This window comes from Camelina sativa, chromosome 18, assembly GCF_000633955.1.
Source record: "Camelina sativa cultivar DH55 chromosome 18, Cs, whole genome shotgun sequence".
NCBI classification, from domain to species: Eukaryota; Viridiplantae; Streptophyta; class Magnoliopsida; order Brassicales; family Brassicaceae; genus Camelina; species Camelina sativa.
In genome coordinates, this window is record NC_025702.1 from 17,143,757 (window position 1) to 17,171,734 (window position 27,978).

At 34.9% G+C, this 27,978-nt stretch overlaps 8 protein-coding genes across 8 annotated transcripts; 2 read left to right on the forward strand and 6 right to left on the reverse strand.

The window, feature by feature from the left end:
- LOC104762169 (glycerol-3-phosphate acyltransferase 3) lies at positions 1,496-4,129 on the forward strand. Its single transcript, XM_010485410.1, has 12 exons — positions 1,496-1,695; positions 1,771-1,828; positions 1,945-2,063; positions 2,159-2,258; positions 2,360-2,455; positions 2,541-2,637; positions 2,779-2,866; positions 2,940-3,036; positions 3,118-3,203; positions 3,422-3,541; positions 3,657-3,755; positions 3,937-4,129. Exons 1-12 carry the CDS (start codon positions 1,574-1,576, stop codon positions 3,983-3,985), a joined length of 1,131 nt encoding a protein of 376 aa, XP_010483712.1. The 5' UTR covers positions 1,496-1,573; the 3' UTR covers positions 3,986-4,129.
- On the reverse strand, positions 4,078-4,849 carry LOC104762168. Its single transcript, XM_010485409.2, has 2 exons — positions 4,386-4,849; positions 4,078-4,283 (listed from the first exon to the last, which is right to left on the reverse strand). The coding sequence occupies exon 1, from the start codon at positions 4,830-4,832 to the stop codon at positions 4,440-4,442; it is 393 nt and encodes a 130-aa protein (XP_010483711.1). The 5' UTR covers positions 4,833-4,849; the 3' UTR covers positions 4,078-4,283; positions 4,386-4,439.
- LOC104762170 (protein disulfide isomerase-like 1-4) lies at positions 5,450-8,556 on the reverse strand. The gene is made up of 12 exons (XM_010485411.2): positions 7,898-8,556; positions 7,661-7,790; positions 7,406-7,571; positions 7,196-7,314; positions 7,024-7,104; positions 6,781-6,867; positions 6,588-6,662; positions 6,421-6,489; positions 6,258-6,338; positions 6,029-6,163; positions 5,886-5,942; positions 5,450-5,794 (listed from the first exon to the last, which is right to left on the reverse strand). Exons 1-12 carry the CDS (start codon positions 8,491-8,493, stop codon positions 5,588-5,590), a joined length of 1,803 nt encoding a protein of 600 aa, XP_010483713.1. The 5' UTR covers positions 8,494-8,556; the 3' UTR covers positions 5,450-5,587.
- LOC104762171 (proline-rich receptor-like protein kinase PERK8) lies at positions 8,928-9,531 on the reverse strand. Its single transcript, XM_010485412.2, has one exon. The coding sequence runs from the start codon at positions 9,524-9,526 to the stop codon at positions 9,071-9,073; it is 456 nt and encodes a 151-aa protein (XP_010483714.1). The 5' UTR covers positions 9,527-9,531; the 3' UTR covers positions 8,928-9,070.
- On the reverse strand, positions 10,412-12,195 carry LOC104762172 (probable aquaporin PIP2-4). Its single transcript, XM_010485413.2, has 4 exons — positions 11,819-12,195; positions 11,237-11,387; positions 10,842-11,127; positions 10,412-10,745 (listed from the first exon to the last, which is right to left on the reverse strand). The coding sequence occupies exons 1-4, from the start codon at positions 12,126-12,128 to the stop codon at positions 10,632-10,634; spliced, it is 861 nt and encodes a 286-aa protein (XP_010483715.1). The 5' UTR covers positions 12,129-12,195; the 3' UTR covers positions 10,412-10,631.
- LOC104762173 (60S ribosomal protein L12-3) lies at positions 15,539-16,279 on the reverse strand. The gene has a single exon (XM_010485414.1). The coding sequence runs from the start codon at positions 16,266-16,268 to the stop codon at positions 15,768-15,770; it is 501 nt and encodes a 166-aa protein (XP_010483716.1). The 5' UTR covers positions 16,269-16,279; the 3' UTR covers positions 15,539-15,767.
- On the reverse strand, positions 20,005-20,767 carry LOC104762174 (60S ribosomal protein L12-3). Its single transcript, XM_010485415.2, has one exon. It carries the CDS (start codon positions 20,732-20,734, stop codon positions 20,234-20,236), a length of 501 nt encoding a protein of 166 aa, XP_010483717.1. The 5' UTR covers positions 20,735-20,767; the 3' UTR covers positions 20,005-20,233.
- On the forward strand, positions 25,361-26,000 carry LOC104762175. The gene has a single exon (XM_010485416.2). The coding sequence runs from the start codon at positions 25,485-25,487 to the stop codon at positions 25,974-25,976; it is 492 nt and encodes a 163-aa protein (XP_010483718.1). The 5' UTR covers positions 25,361-25,484; the 3' UTR covers positions 25,977-26,000.

The window sequence follows — 27,978 nt, forward strand, 5'->3', positions numbered from 1 at the left end:
ATCTTGCATTACATAATACAAATAGAAACGAAAAAGCACAAGGTTTCAACGCAAAAGGTCAACCTTTTCAAAGAGAAACGAAATAATTACATAATACGTTTTGTTCACAAATAGCCACCTCTTACAAAATATTAGAGGAAAGTGTCAGTCAATATGGCAAACAAGAAAACAAATAATAAGAAACACAAAATAACTTCTTTTTAAAAACCTTCAAATAATTGGGACGTAATACTTTTTATTTATTTTATCTTCACATCATTACTAATTAAGAAAATATACGATCATATGATAGAGATTTGTAGAAAGAAAAAAAGAAAGATGTATATGATGATTTAATCAAATAAGCAGCAACAAACAGGACCGGTGGGTTTGTCGAAGAGGCACCGGCCGTCCATGGGTGTAGGGTCGGTGCTCTTGTGGCAATGGGTGTCGCAGTCCTTATCGTTGTTGCACGTTCCTCTTAAGCGGCATGGTCCGTCTATTATATCCTTTTCTGTGTGCGTTTTTTTTTTTTTTGTAAATTTAACAGATATGTCTATTATTATTAGGTCAAAAGATCCTTAAATATAATTTCGATTACGGTTTTCTTAAGTTTAGTAAAAATTACTAATCCTAAACTTGTAGAATTATCTTAATTCTTCGTAAACATATCAAATGTGTGGAGTTTTGGAATGTTATGATTGTAAAACAAATTAAAAGAAGCACTTATTAATAATACTGTGAAAGGAAAAACGTATAAGTACCTTCGCATTGAGCAGTATTAACGAGAGAGAAGATGACCAAGAGAACAACAAGTTGAAACCTTGATGAAGCTATATTTTTTCAGTTTAATTTTGTATTTTTGTAATGCAAGATACTCAACTTTAAATTTTGTGTTTGGAAAATTACGATCTATTTACTTGATTTTATATGTAACTTTGAGGGGGGTATTGATTATTTAGTAAAGATTTGGGATATTTTAGTAAATAGGAATAAACAAATCTCACCTCTAAAGGTAAAAAAGATTTGGTGGATTTTAGTAGATAAAATCCTTGTTCAATCCTTTAGAGGTGATTACTTGAAAAATCTTTTTAAATCCTTGTTCAATACCCCAAATCTTTTTTACCTTTAGAGGTGAGATTTTGGATTTTTTTTGTAATGCAAAATAATTCACAATATCTTGTTATTTAATTAAGGATTTATAAAAAAACATATCAAATCTACTGTTATTCAAACTTGACAAGTGTTTTAAAAAACTACTAAAAACTGATTTTGAAAGATTTTGGATACATTTTTACTTGAAAAATCGGAATAAACAAATCTCACCTCTAAAGGTAAAAAAGATTTGGTGTTTTTTTATCTTTTAAAATCCTTGTTCATTACAAAAAAAAAAAAAAAAAAAAAAAAAAAAAAAAAAAAGTCGATTGATCAAATTGGGCCTATTAGACTAATAATGGGCCTGTTAGAAAGTATCAATCAGACAGAGTCAAGCCTGTTGAGTGGCTAAAGCTCTTCTCTCTCATCGGAGATTCGAAGATTGGGAAAAACACCAAAAAAAAACAAAAAGAAAAAGGAATCACCGGCGACGTAAACCATGAGCAGTACGGCAGGGAGGCTCGTGACTTCAAGATCCGAGCTTGATCTCGATCACCCCAACCTCGAAGATTACCTTCCTTCCGGTTCCTCCATCAACGAACCACGCGGCAAGCTCAGCCTGTATAAATTTCTCTCTTTTGTATTTTGAATTTGATTTGATCGGCTGATTAAGTACTCACCGTGAGGTGATTGCAGGCGTGATTTGCTCGACATCTCTCCCACTCTCACTGAAGCTGCTGGTGCCATTGTTGATGTAAAGCCCAAATCTGTGTCATATACTTCAAATTTATGAGCTAAAGGTTGAATTTTTATCTCTAGTTGTTGTCCACTCTGTTATCATTTTGTTTTCTGTTGGGTATGATTTTGCAGGACTCTTTCACAAGATGTTTCAAATCGAATCCTCCGGAACCTTGGAACTGGAACATTTACTTATTCCCTCTATGGTGCTTTGGTGTTGTTGTTAGATACTGTCTCCTCTTTCCCTTGAGGTTGGTTCCTCTTAATTTATTCCACTAGTTCTTGTTCTTAGCTCAAAGTTAAGATTTTTAACTAAGCAGTTCAGTTTTTAAAATAAAATCTTCAGGGTCGTCACTTTAGCTTTTGGGTGGATTATTTTCCTATCATTGTTTATCCCCGTAAATGCTCTGCTGAAAGGTCAAGATAGGTTGAGGAAAAAGATAGAGGTGTGTTGGATTCTTTGTCTCTCGTTTGTCTTGTATGATTACGTTTTCACTATGTTTTCTTAAATTCAGGAAGATTTTGCTTTCTTTTGCTGTGTTACCAGAGGGTTTTGGTGGAAATGATATGCAGCTTCTTTGTCGCCTCATGGACCGGAGTTGTCAAGTATCACGGCCCACGGCCTAGCATCCGTCCTAAGCAGGTCATATTTCCTTTTAAAAAACTTTACTTTGTATCTCCGTGATACTTGTATACCTATGCTTACTTTATGATCGGGGTTAAAACAGGTTTATGTTGCCAACCATACTTCAATGATTGATTTCATCGTCTTGGAGCAGATGACTGCATTTGCTGTTATTATGCAGAAGCATCCTGGTTGGGTTGGTAAGTCTCTGGCTATTAGAGCTCCCAGAAGTGTGCTAATGACCTTTATGATTGCTTAGTTTTAGTGAAGAATGATTGGTTTACCTTTCACGCATTATTGTGAACAAGCCATGATTGACTTTTGTTGCTTTATATGTGAAGGACTTCTGCAAAGCACAATATTAGAGAGTGTAGGATGTATCTGGTTCAATCGTTCAGAGGCAAAGGATCGTGAAATTGTTGCGAGAAAGTATGCATAATTCTTATACCTTGCAAGTGTCATTACATAATCTACTCATGCTAATTATGGGAATATGAATCAGGTTAAGGGACCATGTCCAAGGAACTGACAATAATCCTCTTCTCATATTTCCTGAGGGAACATGTGTAAATAATAACTATACAGTGATGTTTAAGAAGGTATTTTGGACCTAACTTTGATGTGATTTACCCTCCTCCTACTATGTTATAGTGTCTGATCCTCTGCATGATAATGGTCAGGGTGCTTTTGAATTAGACTGCACTGTTTGCCCAATTGCAATTAAATACAACAAGATTTTTGTTGACGCCTTTTGGAACAGCAGAAAGTAAGGGTATTTTTCATAAGAATTCTCATATCAGTCTGGACAGATGATTTTGAAATTTCTGAAGTAGTGTTGAAAGGGGTGAATAAGCTTTTCTAACTAGTTATACACTATTGTTTTAGTATATTGCTTAGTTGCGATTGAAAGATGATTTCTTCCAGAGAAATATTTAGGGCCATTTTTTTGTCTTGGTAACAAAAGGTCTTGCATGGTCTTTGCAGACAATCGTTTACAATGCACTTGCTGCAACTCATGACATCATGGGCTGTTGTGTGTGAAGTGTGGTACTTGGAACCCCAAACTTTAAGGCCCGGTGAAACAGGGATTGAGTTTGCAGAGAGGTAAAACACTCTTCTCTTGGTCATTCATCAGAGAAGTCATATGCTAAGAAATTTGCATCCACTGTAATAACCTGGCATGACATTCTTTTGCATCCACTTTATTTACTTGTGACAGGGTGAGAGACATGATATCTCTTAGGGCGGGTCTGAAAAAGGTGCCGTGGGATGGATACTTGAAGTATTCGAGACCAAGCTCCAAGCACAGTGAACGCAAGTATGTTAAACGTGTCATTATCTTGTGTAGATTTAGTTATATTTCTTAAGAATTTTCAGTGGCCAGAGCGACACTTTCCATTTAACCAAACTTGGAACCTGCACAAATTTAAAGGCTCTCTCAACTTTTATGATTCTTGAATTAAGTCTTGATGTGACTTTGTACTTGTTTGAATTGACAGGCAACAGAGTTTCGCGGAGTCGATCCTGGCAAGATTGGAAGAGAAGTAAATGTAAAGATGAAGTTATAACTTTCTTGGGGTGTTTTCACTTTTCCATTAGATAAAAAACAGTCTCATGCCTCGTGTTCTCTATGTTTTTTCAATACGATCTACATTGTTGTGAATCTCTCAATAAACAAAGCTCACTTTTGCATGTTGTTCGTATACTACATCATAAATTTGCATTTTCCAAAAGAAACTAGACTTTAGAAACTTTGAAACGACAAAAGTTATCAAAAAAAAGTTTGTAAGCTTCTTTTCTTTGTGTTCCATAATGGTGTTCGAGTCCTTAGTGATGATACATTTATCTGACCAAAGAGAAAGAGTTGACTAACAAGTGAGACCTCCAAAATCAAAACAGTAGAAATTTCAAAAAGATATATGTAAGAAACGAACAAACAAATATTTACCAAGAACATTTTGAAAAGAAACTAGACTTCTGAAGATCGCCTTCAAAGTTATCTTCAGAAGAATTCAGTGGCGACGTATCCATACCGCGATCGACGAATGTTGTCACGCCGTTGCTTGAACAAATATACACCACCGAAGCAGACCATACTCACCGCTGCAATGGCTCCAACAACGACAACTCCAGTCTTGTTTCCTCCGCCTCCGGTTCTGGTATTTTCAGTGTAACTGAGATCACTTGATTCCGTAAACTGAGACGAAGACGGATAATCGTAATCAGTAGACATCATCGTCGGAGATATTGGAGACATTTCGTTTTCTTGCTGAGGCGGTGACGAGGAAGAATGCTCTATCGGAGACAGTCTCGGTGATATTTCCTCTTTAGCTGAAATGTCAACAACGGATACCATTAAGAGAGATACAATGACGAAGCCAACCTTCTTCATCATCTCAATGGTTTCTTCTGTTTTTGAAGACTTGAAGTAAGTTAGGAAGAAGAGATGGAATAATAATATATAGGATGCTTATGACGAATGGGACTTCACCACGTCACAAGTGTATTAAAAACTAGATATGGAGCGAAGCATCATCAGATCACGTAGTCAATTTATTGATTTCCACTTAAAGTTCATATGAGTAACACTGAGAATTGCTTTGGTGGTGCCTAAGAAGAACTCAATGCTTTGGGGATTTCAAAATTTAATTTAATGTTTTCTATTAGTGGAGCAATTGGTGTATCTTAGTAGGAAGAAATGAATCACATTAAAAGGAAGGAATATAAAAGAGTCAATTGTCATAATCGTAAGGCAAAGTGTAACCACTTTACAATGTTGACGCTTGAGAAAGAAAAAGTTTCCTTCTAATGGTGGACTTTAAAACAATCATGTTCCGCATACCTTGGCGTAGTATCAACGAAGTTATGACGAAAGATCTGGACTATTGAGGGAAATAGTAATAAAGGTTCCAGGCTCTTCGGCAAAATAGAGATTTCCGGGTCAATGATATTGACTTATTTCATTGTGTGACACTCGACAGTACAGTTTGGCCTTTCTACATTTAGCAAAGGTGAAACCAAATCAAGAGTGGAAAATGTCTTTCCCAAAACTAAAGTTACTTTATCTCTAGTCCAAACAATTCCGATCATACATATAACTTAAGAGACATATATATATTATATAACTTATACTCTTTCCTTGGCTTTGGATCACAATTCGTCCTTGGAGTCACTTTGGCTACTCTTTGTCGTGCTATCAGATTTTTCTTTGGTCTCTGTAGTTTCTACTTTTGGTGAGGAGTCAACACTTTTAGGAGATTCGGCTGATGCAGGTTTCTCCAGTTTGAATGGGATTGTTGCGTGTTTTCTTAAGAACTTGTAAAATGCAACCACAGTGCGGTCTGTATCTACCGTTATCTGCTCCACACAACAAAATAAGACAAAAAAATTTCAGTTTAGATGAATCCAAGAAGACAAATCCATTGCAGCCAGAAGAAGCAGAACTTACCGGCTCTGAAGTCTTGTTGCCTGCAGGGAAGAAGAGAATTGTAGGGAACCCCTCAGCCTGCAACACCAGAAAAATTAATTCTTCAGGCTTTGAACATAGAAAGGTTCTCAGTGTGCAGAGATAATACGCATTCACTTTATTACCTTTGCCTTGGGATGTTCGTTGCTTGTTCCATCCATCTTGGCTATGACGACAGAATCAATACTATTTAAATGTTTCGCAAGCTTGTTATACATTGGCTCAAGGGCTTGGCAATGGCCACACCATGGTGCATAGACCTGAGTTTTGTTTATACAACTAAACTAAGTATTGATGTAATGAAAAGACGTAAATCCATATCAGTTTATTAGTGGATTTTAATACAATTTGTACCTCGAGAAGAACATCTTTAGAATCGTCCAGAACAATTTCATCAAAGTTATCTCCAACCACTATTTTCACATCCCCATCGTTCTGTAGCAACAAAATTAAGTCCTGGTGTTACATGAGCCAACAAGACTGATGGAAATTAATGATTAAAAAAAAACAGCTTTACCTTTTCAGGAATGGGGTCTGACTTATAGAAAGGCTTTAACTTGTCGTTCAGGAAATCCTCTCCAAACGTCTGCAGTATATTAGAGGTTTAAGAAAATTCAAAGAGATACCTTAATTTTATCACCGTGAAGTAGAAATTTACGAGTGAAAGAAACTTCAAAGAGATACCTTAATATCATCTGCCTTGATCTCGCCATCGAAAAAATGTTTTTTAGGATCATCATTCCCTGTGTAGGCAATAAGCTATACACACACCAACATTTTAGATGTGATCAGCATGGCATATTAAAAATATCTAGGACTCAGATTCTTATAAATGTGCAATTCTTAAACCCATAACAAGATAAAACAATCGACTTACTTTAGGACCATTTTCAGACACACCAAAGTATTCAGCGACTGGTTTCCCATAATCCTCATTATCCAGATCCACAGACACAAAGATGAGCTGTATCAAGAAACAAAAGGCTTCTTAGAAGTAACCTTACCAAGATTAACATAAAGCCATCGTTGCCTCCAAAGATCCTCCTTCGTGGATTCGTTTTGATGCAAAACATATATATAAAATAAATTGGTCTAAACCAGACTAGATATATGTTCTCACCTTTCCTTTGAATGATTTCGCTGCTTCTTGAAATTCCGGAAGAACCTTTTCAGAGTCATTTTTGGTTACAAACAACAGCAACTGCAAAGAGACTTATAGTTCATGTTAGTAGATGGACAATAAACCATCTTCGAATTTGGATCGAAAAATCCTACTAAAAACAGTGACACACCTGTTTCTTGATTGCACTCTCAAAAATTTCCGGTCCAGTCTCTCTGGTGAAAACAGACACCAAAGGAAGCTTATTGGCAGACACAAAACTAACTAGAGCAGACTTAACAAATTCCCCATCTGCAGATTAATAACACAAACATAATTAGGAAAAAATCCTAAGAACAAGATCATTGAACCAATGCATAGCAAAGATTTACAGGAAACCAACCAAAATGGCTAATCTTCTCCTCTTCCCTCTTAACGAGGACAAGAGCAGGCCTTTTAGACTCGGAATCGATGTGAAACATCTTGGCAACATCAGGATTCACAGTTTGATAGAAGTTAACATCGTCTTCAGCTTTAGAAGCAGCAGCAAGTTGGTCATGCTCAACACCCTGTAAAAAAAAAATCACATTTTGAATATCCAATAAGACTATACGACTCAAAAGACTATAAACCAAGTGAATAAAAGAAGAAACCATACCACCAAGGAGGTCAAGTATCCCAAGACGACTTTGTTCCCAGAAGTCAACACTTTCTCAGCATCATCTAATGTAGTTAGATTATACACACCAGGACCTATCTTTTTCTTCACCCATGTCACAATTGTTTCTCTAATTCACAAAACCAATGAAAATTATTCAGCAATCCTAACTCCAAATCAGATCCGACGATGCTTAAGCAAAATTAGAACTAGTATTAAAACTTCAATATCACTTACTTAGTCCTGCCTCCAGTGTAAGGCTTGTGCTCACCATCAACGAAGAAAAGAAGAGTAGGGAAGCCCTGAACGCTATGCTCCTGAGTCAGCTCATTCTCCTCAGTCGCATCGATCTTAGCCAAAACGACACCAGAGTCCTTAAGCTCGGTCGCAGCTGCAGCATACTCAGGAGCAAGAGACTGACAATGACCACACCACGGCGCGTAAAACTCAACCAAAACGTATCGGTTATTCTCAATCACGTCAGTGAAGTTACGCTCCTTGATTACGACCACGTCTTTCTCATCGATCTCCGGCGTCGGTAACGGATCGGAATCTGGATTTCCTAGATCGGAGAAATCTCCTTCTTCGTCGTCATCGTCGTTGTACATCTCTGGATCTTCTTCGTCTTCTCCACCACCTTCGAATTCGTCGGTGAATGAGTCATCGCCAGCGCCGTGACCGGGAGCGTCGTCTTCTTCTTTGAGATCTTCGAGGAAGCTGAGATCCTCATCGTCGACGTCGTCGGAGGAGGAAGAAACGGCGAAAGAAGGAGAAACGGCGGAGAAGATGAGAAGTGCGGTGAGAGAGATAAGGAGAAAAACGCGGAACGCCATTTTAGTGTGTGCGCGACTCTGAGAAGTGGTTTGAGACTTCTGAGATCTATCTAACAACTACAGAGTGAGAGAGTACATATGTTGGGTTGTTACCAAAACAAACGTCGTCGTCTTGGATAAATTGAATTATCGTTGACTAAATAATAATGACCAGATATTCTAAACCCGAACCAAACTTAAATGATTCCGAGTTATTCGTTAACCGATTGGTTTTTCCGATTTTAAAATCCAACACACTAAAACCGGACACTAACCATGATTTAGCAAATTTATATTATAAACGTACATTCAAACCGAAATAAACCAAAACTTTGATTTTGCTTATAAAGGTTTTTTAGTATTTTGCGAACATTATGCGTTGATGAAACTCGATCACAAGCTTACTTGTCAACGACATCTCTTTTTTAACTCTATTACTGCTCTGAAACTATATGTATCTTCGAAATGAGAATCAATCCAAATCCGATCGAACCAAACTAACAAACTCAATTCTAGCTTCTTTGACACATTGTAACGTTATATAGTAGCAATCGGCAAAGAACTTGAAAAGAAATTAAGAACTATAGTTGTCGTTAATTCAAGCATCAGAGTGAGTCACAATAGTACGGATCATACGAGCACGTCGTTTCTTGATCACAAAGTAGATACCCAATGAGAGAAACGCTGCGAAAGAAAGGCCTAACACTACTCCAATGGTTTCTCCTCGTCCTTCTTCATCTTCTCTGCGACGACTCTCACTTGTTGTGTGTTCGTCTGATGAAACTTTACTTCCTTGTGAGTCTGCTTCTACGATTGATGTCTTTGAAGGTGAAGGTGTAGGTGAAGTCGATGGCGAAGAAGGTGAGTTTTCGGGTGGATTGTTGTGATCAGGGATTGATGATTTTGGGTGAAAGAAATCGTAAGCTTCTGGAGAGAAAGCAGATGGGTTTGTATAAGCTGGACCATGGACAGGTCTGCTTCCTGCATTAGAGACACATAGAAGCAAAGACAAGCAAGAGAAGAAGAAGAGCAAAGAGTGAGTTAGGTACGTCATGTTGTATATTTTTTTTTTGTTTAGTTTATGTGTGTGTTTTGGGGTTTATATAGTATAATTTTGGTTATAGAGGAGAGATATATGTTGCTTGAAGTTCAAATTTGTATGATTGCATAATAACAAGAAAAGAACAAAAGTGTGTTTTGTTTATGGTCATGCAATTTTTGTTTGTTTTCAGTCTTCTATATATATACTTGTCCTTTATAGAACAAGTGTTCTTTTTTTTCGTTTCTAATGAATGTGAACAAGTGGTCAATGTTGATGAATGAACAATTAATTAATCTTTAACTGTATAAAAAAGTTAAATATTTACACATCGTTTCTAGTTTCATCTATGGAACACATGATTTTCAAATAGGGTCATTAGATTTGGTCCTCTTTTTCATATTTGTAGTGTAATACTGGTGGCAATAAAGAATGCATCAAGAGTTTGTTAGCTTTAAGGAACCGCAAAGGAAAATGAAAACAAGGATATGCAAATTTTATTAATCGGGTCCACTACACACAATTTGGGTTTTGCAATTGTGTCTGTTTTCGATTTTCTCTTTTCTCATCTTTAAATCTTTAGATGACTCATCGGCCGGTCCCATGTAGTTTAACTATACTAGCACTTGTTTGTTTGTTTTAAGGATTTCGTTTTGGTCTATTCAAGTTTGGTTCGTTTTAAATTTGTTTTAGGTTTACTAAATACCCATATCAAACCAAATTCGTCTTAAATAGACAACATTCATTATATTGGAATCATCAGATGGAGCTAATTAATTATAAAGGTGGTGGAAAGGAAATAGTACAAAGTTTGAGTATTCTAAAACATACGTGACATTTGTTCATTCCCGAGAGAAATAGAATCAAAAGCAAAATTAACGTTAACTCTACGAAAAGATAAAAGCGAACTTGAGATTTATCTTAAAGCAACATTGAATAATAGACCACATTTACACGAATGAAAAGATTCGATAAGATTTTTTTTTTTTTTAAAAAGACAGAACATACGAAGAAAAAAAATACAGGTAACTTTCGCATAATACAGTGGTAGTGGAATTCATGGTAATCATAATTTGATTAAAGATTTAACTTGTGGCTTAATTAACATAAATAAAAAGATTTAAGCAGAGCTCCTGAAGGAGCCAAGAGCTTTAATCGCAGCCGCTCTTAGAATAAACTGATGGTATAACGCTGCCGCTGCTGCTCCAATCATCGGTCCAACCCAAAATATCCACTGTTTCAATTATTAAAAACCAAAAAATTAAACATCATATCTTATAAACTATAGAAAAATGTATGTAAACACGTTATATAGAAGTTATTGACGTACTTGATCATCCCAGGCCTTTTCCTGGTTGTAAATAACGGCAGCTCCGAAGCTACGGGCCGGGTTGATTCCGGTTCCGGTGATGGGAATGGTGGCTAAATGAACCATGAAGACGGCAAATCCTATGGGAAGTGGCGCCAAAACTGGCACGTGAGAGTCACGTGCATTTCGCTTGGGGTCGGTGGCCGAGAAGACGGTGTAAACGAGGACAAAAGTTCCGATGATCTCGGCACCTAGTCCGGTACCTTTGTTGTAGCCGTCGGCGAGCTCGTTTGCTCCACCTCCATATCTAAAAGTATTATTACCAATATTTATAATTAGTACAACCATATGATAGGATTCATATTAATTAGACCATGCATATATAAAACCAAACGAGTTTTGAGATGTAATGAAACCTGGTGTAGTAAGAGCTTTGGAATGCTTTGACAAGACCGCAACCGCAGATGGCACCAAGGCACTGAGCCACAATGTATAACACTGTCCGCACCAATGACACTTTTCTAGCAAGGAACAGTCCCATCGTCACAGCCGGATTTATGTGACCACCTTCAAAAACAAAAAATAAATTAATTAGTCAAATGAATTGTATAATTAAGGATGTATTTTAGTTTATATAAACCGAAACAAACTAATTCAAACCGTACCAACCCAGACCGAACAGAATATATATATGAAACCCGAATTGAATCTACTTTTTTTTTGTTAACAAAGACTGAATTGAATCTACCTAAAAATTCATATAGATAGACAAAAAAAAACCTAAAACAAACCAAGAGTTGATATTTTTTAAGTTGAAAATAAGAATATATTACCAAACTAAAACTTACCAAAAGTTAAGCAAACCCGAAGTCAAACTTACCATCTCTAATTAAACTACGTTAATTATTTTGCTCTAAACTATACAATATTTCTAACTTTATTATTACGTGAAAAATCTATATGCCGTGACTCGAACGTTTGTATGCAATTATACTTACCGGAGATACCGGCGGTACAGTAAACGAGAACAAAGATCATTCCACCGAAAGCCCATGCAATTCCTAATATCCCTACGCCGCCACAGTCTACTCCTCCGGCGTTTGCATCGGTTTGAGCTTTGTAGCCGATAACGGTGAGGACTGAGACGTAAAGGAACAAAAGTGTCGCCACAAACTCAGCTATGACCGCTCTATAGAGCGACCACTTCCTAAGCTCCTCCATGTCCAACAATGGTGCTGGAGGTGGATCCGCGTAGTCTCTGGCCGCCGCCGGGGCTCCACCCTCTTGCACATCCAAGTCTTTTGCCATGGCCAAAGATGAGAGAGATGAGTTTTAATGTTTCTTCAGATTTGTAGCTTTTGGGTTTGTCTGTGTGTGGATATATATATAGATTAGAGAGTGTGCAAAGGTTTGGTATAAGTACATTATAGGACAACTAAATATGTGGTTAATAATGATGTGGACAGTTAATTGAAAACATATTTTTAAGGGAAATAATTATGAAGGAATCTTATCTAATGAGCTGGTGGTGGTATTATGAGAAACATCTCTGTTTTGTATGTTTGTCAATATTGTGAAGAAGTGATTTGCTAACTCACCTGATTACAATCTTTTTAAAAAATATGACGATTATTTATCTTACTTATCATAGTAACGTGCGAGTATTATTTTAGCAAAGCAAAATTCCTTGAAGCAAATCCTTTTGTCTACACCAATCTTAAGTCAAGCATTAAGATGCTTCTTCAATTCACCATTACATTTTTTTTTCCGAATAACATAACCACGGAAAGAGCTGTCTTAATTGTATGATTAGAGGAGGATAAACTTGTTTTAAGCCGTCCAACCAACCCCTCGATTTAGACATTCTTGTGTTTGTATTTCTTTAATTGGTCGACCCATGATTTTTATTTTTTGCAATTGTTGTTACAACGTCAAATTTTATCTCATTATTTTTTATTTCAACGTCAATTATTCAATTTTTTTTTTTATTTTTTTATTTTTTTTTTATTTTATGTTTCTTGTTATAAGTTATACTTTATACTAAATGAGGATTATCAAGAAAATATTTGAACTAAGGCGTAGTTAGCAAGGATACTTTATATTTTAGCTGAACCAGTCCATAATTTAAAAAAAAAAAAAATCTAATATGAAATTGCCTATATATGGTTATAAAATAAAGTGGTTTTTATATAAACAACAAATAAAGTTCTATTTATCAGTTATGTAGCCCAACTAAGATGATATAGATATATGGATAACAAACTCAAACATAAATAAGGAAATATTTATCTACTAACACGTTTTCTGAACATGCATATAAAGTATTCCGAAACAAGTCTAATATCAATACCGTCACAATTTCAAGTAATATTATATATATATATATATATATATGCGACATTAACGGATTTAGAACTAGTTTAGAATATAATTACCACACTATATATATATACTATAACAAAAAGTTCCAGACAGAAGAAGTATGAGGAACTAGGAATCTTATAAAGGTTTCGTAACTAATTAGCATATGAAGAAAGATGCCCTTTTTTGGGAATTACAATTTAGCGTGCAAGAATTTTCTGCAATTAATGAATTAATGGTTTGTTCAGTGAGCAAGCAACGTCTCATCCCACCCACATTATAAAAAAAAAGTTCTATAAAAGTATAGATTTTCAGGTTGACACAAAAAAAAAGGTATAAAGTTTCATGTAAATTATTTATAGAATAGTGTAAAGTTGCTTTTCGATTCGGATTTTAGTTAGAAAGTAAACTAAATGTAAAGAGGTTAGTTTTAAGTTTGTTTTATGTTTGGTTAAATTTTTGGTTTTCAGTTTTAAGGATTGAAAAAAAAGTAAACTTGGGTTAAACTTCATTTCAAGGCTTTATAGAAATGATTATTTTCTTTAGTTTTGCAAATGGAGTTTGCTGTCCGGAAAAGAACAAATAATGAGGATACGATGATAAGAATGAGATCCATGACATGCAAAAATTCGAACAACGTTGAAGCTCTTATTATATGTTATCTTTGCCAGGGGAACTCTTCTGTACACGTAATTTGCTCCTAACCCTTCCAATTATTCAATTAATGTTAGACTTACACATGCTTGATGCATGCATATATAATATATTATCAATCTAATTACATGTATCTGTGAGACCATATATAAATCCATCATGTGACCATGTTTATGCATTTTTGGTTTAGATTTTAATAGCACGATGGATGCAAGTTTCAGAGTTTGTATATAATTAATGTGTGTTTTGTGATTTTGTTTTAGTAGCAAAATGAAATATGTAGATCAGTACGTTATCGTCTGCTTGATATCAACATCAACAAATTATTTAGTGACAATGAAGAATCACCACATATCTTTTATACACTTGATGTTTAAAAAATAGAAAAATGAACTCAACTGAGAACATCGTTGAAATATATCAGAGAGGCATAGCTAATTTAATCTTGTTGCACTTATTTCTATTTTGGTTGGGTGGAAACCATACATTGGATACACTCAACATTGATGATACATGCTTCGATGCTATGATCACAAGATTATTTGGGTACGCAGACCGCAGTTACGCACATTATTTCAGCGTCTCATTTATCTTTTACAGCTTTTCTTGCGCGACCTGAATTATCTACTTCACTCGTTTGCACTCAGGTCAAACACACTCGATTGGTTTTTGTTGATACTAGGTGTTCCTACTCTTCTCATAGCATAACAAGCCTTCATTAACGAGGTCTGACGTGAGAAAAAAACAAATTGCACCAATCGACCACCCTGTCGCTGACACTAATACTGGAGCTTGTTGACAGAATGGTCAAAAACAGAGCATTTGTCCACCGTGATCTTTAATCCCACTGGAGTCTTCTGTACTAAGAGGATTTCAACAATACTTGTCAAGCAAGTAGGCAAGAGCTTACGATTTGGTTCACTTATGATTCCCATCTAATGTCTTTACTGATCTTATCCCCAAAACTCAGTTCAATTGCTAATAGTTTTCAGTTTAACAGTAGGTTAGAAGAAGATAATGAGCACGTATTCCTTCTTTAAATTCATTAGTTTAATACTAGGTGACTTATGTAATCGTTGGGAGACCATTGGGCAGAAGGTTCGAGGTCGATATCAGTGTAAAGTAGTAAAAACGACACAAAACAACAAGCCTTAACCAAAACTACTTTAACAGTGATTTACCAATCATCAACATGTATTTGCGCTCAATCTATAGACTTATCATACCAATTAAACTTCAAGACCAATCAGTCTTAAGACATAACACAAGGAAGTCAGACAAAGAATTGTATATCCCAACAAGAAAGGTAAGCAAAACACAAAGGACACTGCTAAAACAATAAACAGAGCCTAGTTACAACATTCTACAGTGTCATAAACCTTTTGATGTATTCAACAATGTCATAAGTCATTTTAATGAAGTACATCATTGATCGTTATCGAAAGGGAAAATGAAGACATCACTCTCCACCAAGACATCAAAAACCACTTATATCAGAATGGTCCATCTAGTTCAAGAACTCCAAAGAACAATGCTCAAATAAACTCACCATTCCCGTTATGATTTACTTCAATTCACCAACAGATTCATAGCAAAATCAAAAGAGTGCATAGTGAGTTAAAAGCTTCATAGATAGAAAGATCAACGAACAATGTAACAATACCAATTAAATCACCTCACAACCACTCGATCATGTTACTGAGTATTGTGATGCATGCAACAATGACAATTACATACTTATCATCTTTGAAAACTAAAAAACAAAACGGATAGATTAAAGAAATGAAAGCATTCTAATATAATATATCCCAAGAAAGGATTCTCAAATGTGCAAAAGCCACAAATCAGTCTTTAAGAATTCTCAATACTGCAATATGGAGTAGTATTATACTAAAACGCAAAATCCTCAAAAAAAAAAAAACCCTTAAAAAATCACTCGTTAGGAACATCAATGTCACCACTGTTGATCTCTTCCTGAAGATCCTTAGGGTCTTTACCATCAACAGTACAACCAACAGATACACAAGTTCCCAAAATCTCCTTCACAGTTCCACTTAATTCCTTAGCAATAGATCTAGGCCTCATGATTTTAGCAATCTCAATCACATCATCAAACGAAATGTTCCCGTTATGTTTGATGTTCTTCACTTTCTTCCTATCTCTCTCTGGCTCCTTTAACGCCTTGATGACCAAAGCCGCTGCTGAAGGAACCACTGTGACCTTAGCTTGACGGTTCTGGACTGTCAGCTTCACCGTGACTCTTAAGCCTTTCCATTCTTTAGCTGTCTCTTTGGCGATGTCTTCTCCTATCTTCTTTGGCGCGAGACCGAGTGGACCGATCTTTGGAGCGAGTGATGACGCTGCTCCGACCTCACCTCCGGTCACTCGGACGTAGACGTCAACGATCTGAGACGGGTCCAACTTCGGCGGCATTTTCTCCTAATCTTCTTNGAGATACCGGCGGTACAGTAAACGAGAACAAAGATCATTCCACCGAAAGCCCATGCAATTCCTAATATCCCTACGCCGCCACAGTCTACTCCTCCGGCGTTTGCATCGGTTTGAGCTTTGTAGCCGATAACGGTGAGGACTGAGACGTAAAGGAACAAAAGTGTCGCCACAAACTCAGCTATGACCGCTCTATAGAGCGACCACTTCCTAAGCTCCTCCATGTCCAACAATGGTGCTGGAGGTGGATCCGCGTAGTCTCTGGCCGCCGCCGGGGCTCCACCCTCTTGCACATCCAAGTCTTTTGCCATGGCCAAAGATGAGAGAGATGAGTTTTAATGTTTCTTCAGATTTGTAGCTTTTGGGTTTGTCTGTGTGTGGATATATATATAGATTAGAGAGTGTGCAAAGGTTTGGTATAAGTACATTATAGGACAACTAAATATGTGGTTAATAATGATGTGGACAGTTAATTGAAAACATATTTTTAAGGGAAATAATTATGAAGGAATCTTATCTAATGAGCTGGTGGTGGTATTATGAGAAACATCTCTGTTTTGTATGTTTGTCAATATTGTGAAGAAGTGATTTGCTAACTCACCTGATTACAATCTTTTTAAAAAATATGACGATTATTTATCTTACTTATCATAGTAACGTGCGAGTATTATTTTAGCAAAGCAAAATTCCTTGAAGCAAATCCTTTTGTCTACACCAATCTTAAGTCAAGCATTAAGATGCTTCTTCAATTCACCATTACATTTTTTTTTCCGAATAACATAACCACGGAAAGAGCTGTCTTAATTGTATGATTAGAGGAGGATAAACTTGTTTTAAGCCGTCCAACCAACCCCTCGATTTAGACATTCTTGTGTTTGTATTTCTTTAATTGGTCGACCCATGATTTTTATTTTTTGCAATTGTTGTTACAACGTCAAATTTTATCTCATTATTTTTTATTTCAACGTCAATTATTCAATTTTTTTTTTTATTTTTTTATTTTTTTTTTATTTTATGTTTCTTGTTATAAGTTATACTTTATACTAAATGAGGATTATCAAGAAAATATTTGAACTAAGGCGTAGTTAGCAAGGATACTTTATATTTTAGCTGAACCAGTCCATAATTTAAAAAAAAAAAAAATCTAATATGAAATTGCCTATATATGGTTATAAAATAAAGTGGTTTTTATATAAACAACAAATAAAGTTCTATTTATCAGTTATGTAGCCCAACTAAGATGATATAGATATATGGATAACAAACTCAAACATAAATAAGGAAATATTTATCTACTAACACGTTTTCTGAACATGCATATAAAGTATTCCGAAACAAGTCTAATATCAATACCGTCACAATTTCAAGTAATATTATATATATATATATATATATATGCGACATTAACGGATTTAGAACTAGTTTAGAATATAATTACCACACTATATATATATACTATAACAAAAAGTTCCAGACAGAAGAAGTATGAGGAACTAGGAATCTTATAAAGGTTTCGTAACTAATTAGCATATGAAGAAAGATGCCCTTTTTTGGGAATTACAATTTAGCGTGCAAGAATTTTCTGCAATTAATGAATTAATGGTTTGTTCAGTGAGCAAGCAACGTCTCATCCCACCCACATTATAAAAAAAAAGTTCTATAAAAGTATAGATTTTCAGGTTGACACAAAAAAAAAGGTATAAAGTTTCATGTAAATTATTTATAGAATAGTGTAAAGTTGCTTTTCGATTCGGATTTTAGTTAGAAAGTAAACTAAATGTAAAGAGGTTAGTTTTAAGTTTGTTTTATGTTTGGTTAAATTTTTGGTTTTCAGTTTTAAGGATTGAAAAAAAAGTAAACTTGGGTTAAACTTCATTTCAAGGCTTTATAGAAATGATTATTTTCTTTAGTTTTGCAAATGGAGTTTGCTGTCCGGAAAAGAACAAATAATGAGGATACGATGATAAGAATGAGATCCATGACATGCAAAAATTCGAACAACGTTGAAGCTCTTATTATATGTTATCTTTGCCAGGGGAACTCTTCTGTACACGTAATTTGCTCCTAACCCTTCCAATTATTCAATTAATGTTAGACTTACACATGCTTGATGCATGCATATATAATATATTATCAATCTAATTACATGTATCTGTGAGACCATATATAAATCCATCATGTGACCATGTTTATGCATTTTTGGTTTAGATTTTAATAGCACGATGGATGCAAGTTTCAGAGTTTGTATATAATTAATGTGTGTTTTGTGATTTTGTTTTAGTAGCAAAATGAAATATGTAGATCAGTACGTTATCGTCTGCTTGATATCAACATCAACAAATTATTTAGTGACAATGAAGAATCACCACATATCTTTTATACACTTGATGTTTAAAAAATAGAAAAATGAACTCAACTGAGAACATCGTTGAAATATATCAGAGAGGCATAGCTAATTTAATCTTGTTGCACTTATTTCTATTTTGGTTGGGTGGAAACCATACATTGGATACACTCAACATTGATGATACATGCTTCGATGCTATGATCACAAGATTATTTGGGTACGCAGACCGCAGTTACGCACATTATTTCAGCGTCTCATTTATCTTTTACAGCTTTTCTTGCGCGACCTGAATTATCTACTTCACTCGTTTGCACTCAGGTCAAACACACTCGATTGGTTTTTGTTGATACTAGGTGTTCCTACTCTTCTCATAGCATAACAAGCCTTCATTAACGAGGTCTGACGTGAGAAAAAAACAAATTGCACCAATCGACCACCCTGTCGCTGACACTAATACTGGAGCTTGTTGACAGAATGGTCAAAAACAGAGCATTTGTCCACCGTGATCTTTAATCCCACTGGAGTCTTCTGTACTAAGAGGATTTCAACAATACTTGTCAAGCAAGTAGGCAAGAGCTTACGATTTGGTTCACTTATGATTCCCATCTAATGTCTTTACTGATCTTATCCCCAAAACTCAGTTCAATTGCTAATAGTTTTCAGTTTAACAGTAGGTTAGAAGAAGATAATGAGCACGTATTCCTTCTTTAAATTCATTAGTTTAATACTAGGTGACTTATGTAATCGTTGGGAGACCATTGGGCAGAAGGTTCGAGGTCGATATCAGTGTAAAGTAGTAAAAACGACACAAAACAACAAGCCTTAACCAAAACTACTTTAACAGTGATTTACCAATCATCAACATGTATTTGCGCTCAATCTATAGACTTATCATACCAATTAAACTTCAAGACCAATCAGTCTTAAGACATAACACAAGGAAGTCAGACAAAGAATTGTATATCCCAACAAGAAAGGTAAGCAAAACACAAAGGACACTGCTAAAACAATAAACAGAGCCTAGTTACAACATTCTACAGTGTCATAAACCTTTTGATGTATTCAACAATGTCATAAGTCATTTTAATGAAGTACATCATTGATCGTTATCGAAAGGGAAAATGAAGACATCACTCTCCACCAAGACATCAAAAACCACTTATATCAGAATGGTCCATCTAGTTCAAGAACTCCAAAGAACAATGCTCAAATAAACTCACCATTCCCGTTATGATTTACTTCAATTCACCAACAGATTCATAGCAAAATCAAAAGAGTGCATAGTGAGTTAAAAGCTTCATAGATAGAAAGATCAACGAACAATGTAACAATACCAATTAAATCACCTCACAACCACTCGATCATGTTACTGAGTATTGTGATGCATGCAACAATGACAATTACATACTTATCATCTTTGAAAACTAAAAAACAAAACGGATAGATTAAAGAAATGAAAGCATTCTAATATAATATATCCCAAGAAAGGATTCTCAAATGTGCAAAAGCCACAAATCAGTCTTTAAGAATTCTCAATACTGCAATATGGAGTAGTATTATACTAAAACGCAAAATCCTCAAAAAAAAAAAAACCCTTAAAAAATCACTCGTTAGGAACATCAATGTCACCACTGTTGATCTCTTCCTGAAGATCCTTAGGGTCTTTACCATCAACAGTACAACCAACAGATACACAAGTTCCCAAAATCTCCTTCACAGTTCCACTCAATTCCTTAGCAATAGATCTAGGCCTCATGATTTTAGCAATCTCAATCACATCATCAAACGAAATGTTCCCGTTATGTTTGATGTTCTTCACTTTCTTCCTATCTCTCTCTGGCTCCTTTAACGCCTTGATGACCAAAGCCGCTGCTGAAGGAACCACTGTGACCTTAGCTTGACGGTTCTGCACTGTCAGCTTCACCGTGACTCTTAAGCCTTTCCATTCTTTAGCTGTCTCTTTGGCGATGTCTTCTCCTATCTTCTTTGGCGCGAGACCGAGTGGACCGATCTTTGGAGCGAGTGATGACGCTGCTCCGACCTCACCTCCGGTCACTCGGACGTAGACGTCAACGATCTGAGACGGGTCCAACTTCGGCGGCATTTTCTCCTAATCTTCTTTTCACTCACTCTCAGTTTCTAGGGTTTCGTCTTCTTATATCTATCTAGCTAGGGTTTACTTGAAATTACGAGTTTATCCCCCAATACGGGTTTAATTCCCCTTAAACCGAAATTAAAAATAGAGTTGCAATTGGTTAATTCAAAACATAGTGTTCACGTTTTATGTTTCGGTTCGGTCCGTTCAGTGGTTCGAGTGATGTCTATGACTGTGAGATTTTTAGAAAGGGTGATTTCGGAAAATGAGTTTATTTGTCATTGGGCTAGTTTTATCCAAAAACAAAAGTTAATGGACTCTCATGTTATTAAGTACGGCCTTGTAAGATCTGAAAGCCCAATGTTTCAGCCTTTCTCGAGGCTTTCCATTAACTAATAATAATGCCAGAGGAAGAGTAGTAGACGACTTGCAATGGTTAGGTCGTTGACGCCAAAGATCAAGTTTCATCTATCGTATTTTGTGTTGGCTACACTAAATGGTAACAAATTTGAGAAATAAGAAGTAGCTAATGTTTACTAGTTTCGTCGTGTTCGTTAAGGTTGAAGTTGAATATTTTGATTAATTAGGCGATGATCATTAGCTTTGATGAAACACGTGTGACTAGCCCGTCTCTACCCCATGGCAGAGTAGGCAAATGCCATAGGTCCATCACAAATATCAAAAAAAAATCTTTAAAAAAATGTCTAATTTTTTCAAAAAAAAAATTATTAAGGATTTTTCGATATATTTAAAATTTGACAGATGTACCATTTTAGTTTAAGACGGGCTGCGTGTGAGGTCTACTCAATTATGTTAGAGATGTAAGTGTGGCAGTGTGCTTGTGAACCTTAATGTAAAACTTCATTTAACAAGCGCATACAAACTTGTGCTTCTCTCTAGTTTCTTCTCCACCTACCTAAAAAAGCTAATCCAGTCTTATGTTATTTGGTCAATTATGGCATGTACCGAATTTTGCGTAAATGGTTGGACCGGATATTCTTATCAACTTTGAGATAAGGAATATAACAATACTGTATATGCTTGCGGATCAGTACATTGTGTTTGAAGTTTTCAAAAGAGGAATGGGTATATACATACATTACAATTTACACACATAAATATGTATGGAGAGCTAAGAAAATTGATCGAAGTTCAAGGTATGAGAAAGATAATGTCAAAGACAGATACTGGATAGTATTATATGTACCCATACAAGAGACAAAACCATTTAAGCTTTTCGTATACGTATTTGTATATTCAATTCAAAGATATTGCATAATGGTCACACTAATCTTCAAACCGTTTGTTTAAAAATATACCCCATATATACCCTTACATATTAATATACTAGTGTACAAGAATAATACTAATAAATTGTTTCGTAACCACCAGTCAAAAAATGAGGTATGTAACTATAATAATCAAATTTTGATTATATGTGTGTTGACGACGTAGAGATCTTATGCCGTTGATAGCAGGTGTTAGACAACGAGCAATTCTATGATTTCGGTGTTCCAAAATCTAGAAATTTGTTACAGTCACAAAAACTGTCGCAAATTAGTAAATAATTTTAATTTTATTCATTACCTAATCGAAATAGAATAATAAAAATTACTTCTAAGAAAATAATATGGAGTTTACATTTTAAAATTACAAAAACTCTTAAATCAATGGTAATCAAATTATTGGAATAATGGTTACAAATTTCTTTGCATCATTCTAATTTATGCATGTCATTGCTGATCTTACATGCATGGAACAGCTGAATTATAGTAGTAAAAAATGGCGGAACATTAGCATCTAATCGATTAATCACTTAAAAAAGCTCACCGTAATCAAATGTATATTAAAGTAGCCCAATGATTCACCACTAACTTAAAAAATTGTATAAATCATATTCCCAACTTTTCCCATGAGCCTTGTGACTGGTAGCTGTATCAATTTAAAACAACTTTTAATTTTTTGTTCATTTATTATTTTTGTGTTATGGTTTCACCTCGTAACTTTCTGGAAAGGATAACATGATTGGACAAAGCATTTATTTTATTATAGTGGTTTCTTCGCAATAAAGTCACTTTATTATCACCATCATCACTGTTACAGCGCAGTATTTTAACTTTTCCTTTTTTCTAATTTTTTTTAATACTCGGCTACTTAAATTTAAAATAATATCTATGTGCCCACTATGTCGACATCTCTGAATGAAAAAAAACGATAAATAATGCTTTTATCTACTGTTTCCAACTAAGGTTTAAAAGAGAAATAAAATGACCATGTATATTCCAAAGCACAAACTACTAGTCTACTACTATTATAAAGAGCAAACAAAAAAACAAAAACTGTATACGTAAATACAAAAAGACAAACTATAGTAATTATTTTTATACAATGTGGAAAATGACGCGTAGCGTAATATTGACCGTATAATTCTTTATACTTTCCCATTACATTCCGACTCCATAACAATAATTTATAAATTATTATTTAAAGCATATATAGATGTGGATAGACACAAAAAACCGCAAAAAAGGAAACTATAAAAAAATAAAAAAGTTACTACTAGTATTAATTAGAGCAAAACACATAACAAAGCGAAGTAGGACCAAACAACAAAGAGAGAGTTTCAAAGTTCAACGAATCTCGTGGAACAACAACACATACAAAACTCCCCCACTCGCATTTGTATGTCACGCGACCAGATATTATTATTATCGAGATGGTACGAGTCTGTCGCGCGTGAGAGAACATCTCGAGAGGGAAAAGAAAACGAAAGGACTAGTCCTGAAAATTGCCAGCTGGCAAGATATTAAAACGCGTATAGATCAGATGAAGTGGGTCCTACTATCACGTGGCATTCATCTAAAGATGAATTGATACCACGTGTGTCTTACGACATGTGTCTTGATCGTGTGAGGACTCTCTAAGCTCTTTTGTCTTTCTCTTGGAACTGGGGAAGGGAGAAAGTGATGAAACCAACCCCACCCGACGAGAGTCACGACAAAAAACAAAATAAATAACTTGAACCAAATTTTTCTGTTTTGATATTTTTTTTTTTAAATAGGTACGAGAAGAGAATCTATATTATCCATTAAAAAATTTCAGATCATTACAAAAAATTCAGGAAAAAAACATTTATCTTCGTTTTATTCAGATCATTACAAAAAATTCCTGTGACGAACTTCTTCTTAAGATTTTTATAGTCCTATTATTTTGTCGATTTATTTTTGATATAACAAACAGGTCGGTTTTCTTTTGTTTTTTTTTTGGTGAAAGCTACCTAAGATTCCCCTATTTTCGATATTTTTTGTGTGCCAGAAGAAACAAGAAGCTTGCATCAGCATGATAACCACTAGAGTAGCGTGTTTAACTCATAATTTCTTAATAGTAGTTTTAGTCACGACTTTAAAATTACACAAGATTAGTCATTAGTTTAATAATCTTGTTAGTGTGAACTGTGGAAGAATCTGTGCGGCTATATAATTTGAAGCTGTATAATAAAGTAAGAAAGCCAGAGAGACTGAACTCTGAAAGACTTAACCATAATCAAAAACAAAATAGTCCAACATAAAACAATTAGTAGTTTAATACTAATACGGAATATGTTATAGGGAAGAGAAAATAAGTAAAAAGACCACGAGGGGAAAGCAAAGCACGAGTGGGAAGCTTTGTGCAGAGTTTTTTCATTGGATGTTGTAAGATAAAAAATTATTAATAAAAGTTGTCCAAGTGTGGAACGGCTAAGTTATGATGTAATCCTTTTCGACGGTTCTGGTTCCCCGCGCCGATCACACCGACCAACCTCGTAAGTTTCCAAACGGTCGAGAGCCTTATACTAGTAGTCTAGTATTATAATATTCCATCATATTATTCTCCGTCCATGCAAAAATAATTTTAATCATTCTTGTATAGTACTACTATTTCAAGTCTGCATTATCCTCAAATTTATAGAATATCTAATATTTTTACAATTTTCATTATTTACAATTACCAATATCATTAAAACTTTACTAAAAAATTAAGCTATAAAACATAGTCCATCAATTTAAAATTATATTAAATTTTAATACTTATAGAAAATCATATAGTCATAATTAATAGAAATTGAATATAGATCTAGCAAGCTATAAATTAAATCACAGTCAAAATAACTTGAACAATAAGTCTTTAATTCCGTTGGTAAATTCATTCAACCTTTCGATGCCATCCATATAAATGGTAGTATGATTGTTTCATTGACCCAAACATAGATATAGTTTTCCTTATGTTAGGAATAGATTATATATATTTTGGATTCGGATATACTTATTGAAAATTCCGTTGTGGATTTAGTGATAAATAGTGTAAAAATATGTAAATGAAATACCAAATACTAATAGATATTGTTGAAATTTACTAATTTAAAGTCTTGAATAATTCTCTTTTTTTCTTCGAGAGACAAAAGTTTTGAAGAATATGCCAAACACGCCACATGTAATATTCTTAAACTCCTTTTGCATTTTCTCGACACTTCATTAAAAATCCAAGGGTGATAACGTAATTTCATAAACTGACGGAAACTGGAAGTTAAGGGTCCCTTATCCAATTTATCCAAAAAAAAAAAAAAAAGAGGTTTCTAAATACTCTTTTTTTGTGTGTGTATAAAACCAAAGACTCCCTCATGACTCTTTCTTCTTCTTCACCATAGCAACCAAATACACAAAACTATTTTCTAAATCCTTAAATTTTTTTAAAATCTCTTCTCCTTCTTCTTCTTTTTTTAATGGCGACGGGGAAGAGTTACTACGCTAGACCTAGCTATCGATTTCTCGGCACAGATCAGCCGTCTTCCTACTTCGCCACCACCACAACCACCAACGATTCCGGTCTCGAATTCGACGAATCAGATCTCTACAACCAAATCCACACCGATTCACCGGATTTTCGCCGCAAAATCTCTGCTACACCATCCAGATCCGCTAAAAAACCAACGAATCGTCCCTCCGCCGTGACAGCCGCGTCGTCGCTTCCGGTTAACGTGCCGGATTGGTCTAAGATTCTCCGTGGAGAGTACCGCGATAACCGCCGGAGAAGCATCGAGGATAACGATGACGATTGCGAAGACGGTGGAGGTTGGTTGCCGCCGCATGAGTTTCTGGCGAAGACGAGGATGGCTTCGTTCTCGGTTCATGAAGGAGTTGGGAGGACGTTGAAAGGAAGAGATCTGAGTAGGGTCAGAAATGCTATTTTTGAAAAAATTGGTTTCCAAGATTAATAATATCTCGAAACTTTTGGACTTTTTCCTGTAATTTTTGTTTTTCTTTTTGGCTTACTTCAATCATTTTCTCTTTATGTAACTGTCAGAGAAGAGAGAGAGAGAGAGAGAGAGAGAGAGCATGTAATATTTCTAGAAATGCCCTCCATTTATCGTTAATTTCCAATTATCTTACCCCTTGTAATTTTTGTGAGATTTTAATCACATTTTGCGTATGAGTAATGGATAATGTTTTTATTACATTTTCACAGTTGATTCGAATTTTATATCTGTCAATTCAGATTTGGGTAATTTTTTATATAAGTAAATTCAGGGGTGGGAAATGGATAAAATAGAAAAAGGTGGGGCAAAAAAGTTACAATATTAGTTGGGGATTTTTCTTTGTTTTTATGGGTGTTTGATGAGGTGGGTGAGAAAAGCAGAGGCTACAAACACATGAAAGTGACATTGTTGCTTCATGAATTATTCTATTAATTTCTTTTTCTTAAAAACATTAGAATTATAATTTTAAAAGTTACGGTTTAATTCTACTAATTTGTCTGCTCTCTAATGAGATTTTTTTTCTAAAACTAATTAAAATGGATTTACGTGAAAGGGATTATAAAGAGACATGTATTTCATGTGTGTGATCTCTCGTGGATTATGCTTTTTCCCCCGATATGTATTTTATTTATTTATTCAAACAAGTTTTCCTAAACAAATTAAAAGAAGATTAAAATTTGGAATTTATCTGCCTACATGTTCGTTTTCCCAATTAGTTTCTAGAATTTACGGGGAAAAAAGGTTTGTAGTTATCTTCAAACTTAATTTGTAACAGATATTTTCTTTTTCTTACCAACAAAAAAAAAGAGAAATGGAAATAAGTAGTACCATTGAATATAATTAAAAACATAGATAAGAATAAATTTATAGGACCCGCAAGAAAGGTATATTGTAATGAGTAAATGAGTAATGAGGCTCTCCTTCTTAAGTTGAGTCCTCTCGAAGACTCTCTCTCTCATTCAAATCAGAACATTGAAGAGTAGCCCTGGGACTTCGGTTTTTTCGGTTTTTTCGGTTTGGTTTTTTCTATTTTTCGGTTTTTTTTATTTTGAATTTGTCACCGCAATAACCGAAACTCAAAATCGGTTCGGTTCGGTTCGGTTCGGTTGTAGACAAATTCGGTTTTTTATTTTTTCACCGAAATTATCAAAAAGATCGGTTTAATTCGGTTAATTCGGTTAATTCATATTTAATTTGGATAAGTTTGGTTATTTCGGTTTTGCCTTTCTAATTGCTTTTTATCCATTTCTAAATTGATTTTTATCGATATTATGATAAAAATCAATTTAAGAGATATATAAATGATGATAATCTATAATCTATAATGTGTAGTGTTGTAAAGTATAAGTTGTAATGATATTGCAATGCTCACCTAATTAATTGATCGGACATAACGTAATCATAAGTCATATTTTCAAACATTACAAAAACTGAAAACATATAGTACTGAGCGTAGACATAACATGAGTCTTAAGTCATACATAGATAACACAAACTGAAAACAAACATCAAAGAGAGACATAACATAATAAATCACACATAACACAAACTGAAAACATCCTTTGTACCACTTGTGGTTCTTTGAGACAGATCAACACGCTCCTTTGAAAGGGGTCTTGACTCTTGATCTTGAATATACAACAAGTAAAAGAGAAAAAAAACAATATATAAGTCAGAACAAAAACAAGACACTAATTAGACAAGAACAACACTAATCAGACTAGCTACCAAAACATAACAATATATAAGTCAAAACAAAGATTATAGACGAAGCATAAACAAGTAGAGAAGCTGAAACAAAGCATATGGCAAACCTCATGATGGTACTGGTCTAATGACCTACTCTTCAATGGTTTCAGTCGTGGTACCAAGTGATTCATGGAAATTAAGCTCTTCAAACATTTCAGCCAAGTTAGCAAGTTTTTCCTCTGCAATAGAATTCCTCAACCATTGTTGTGTG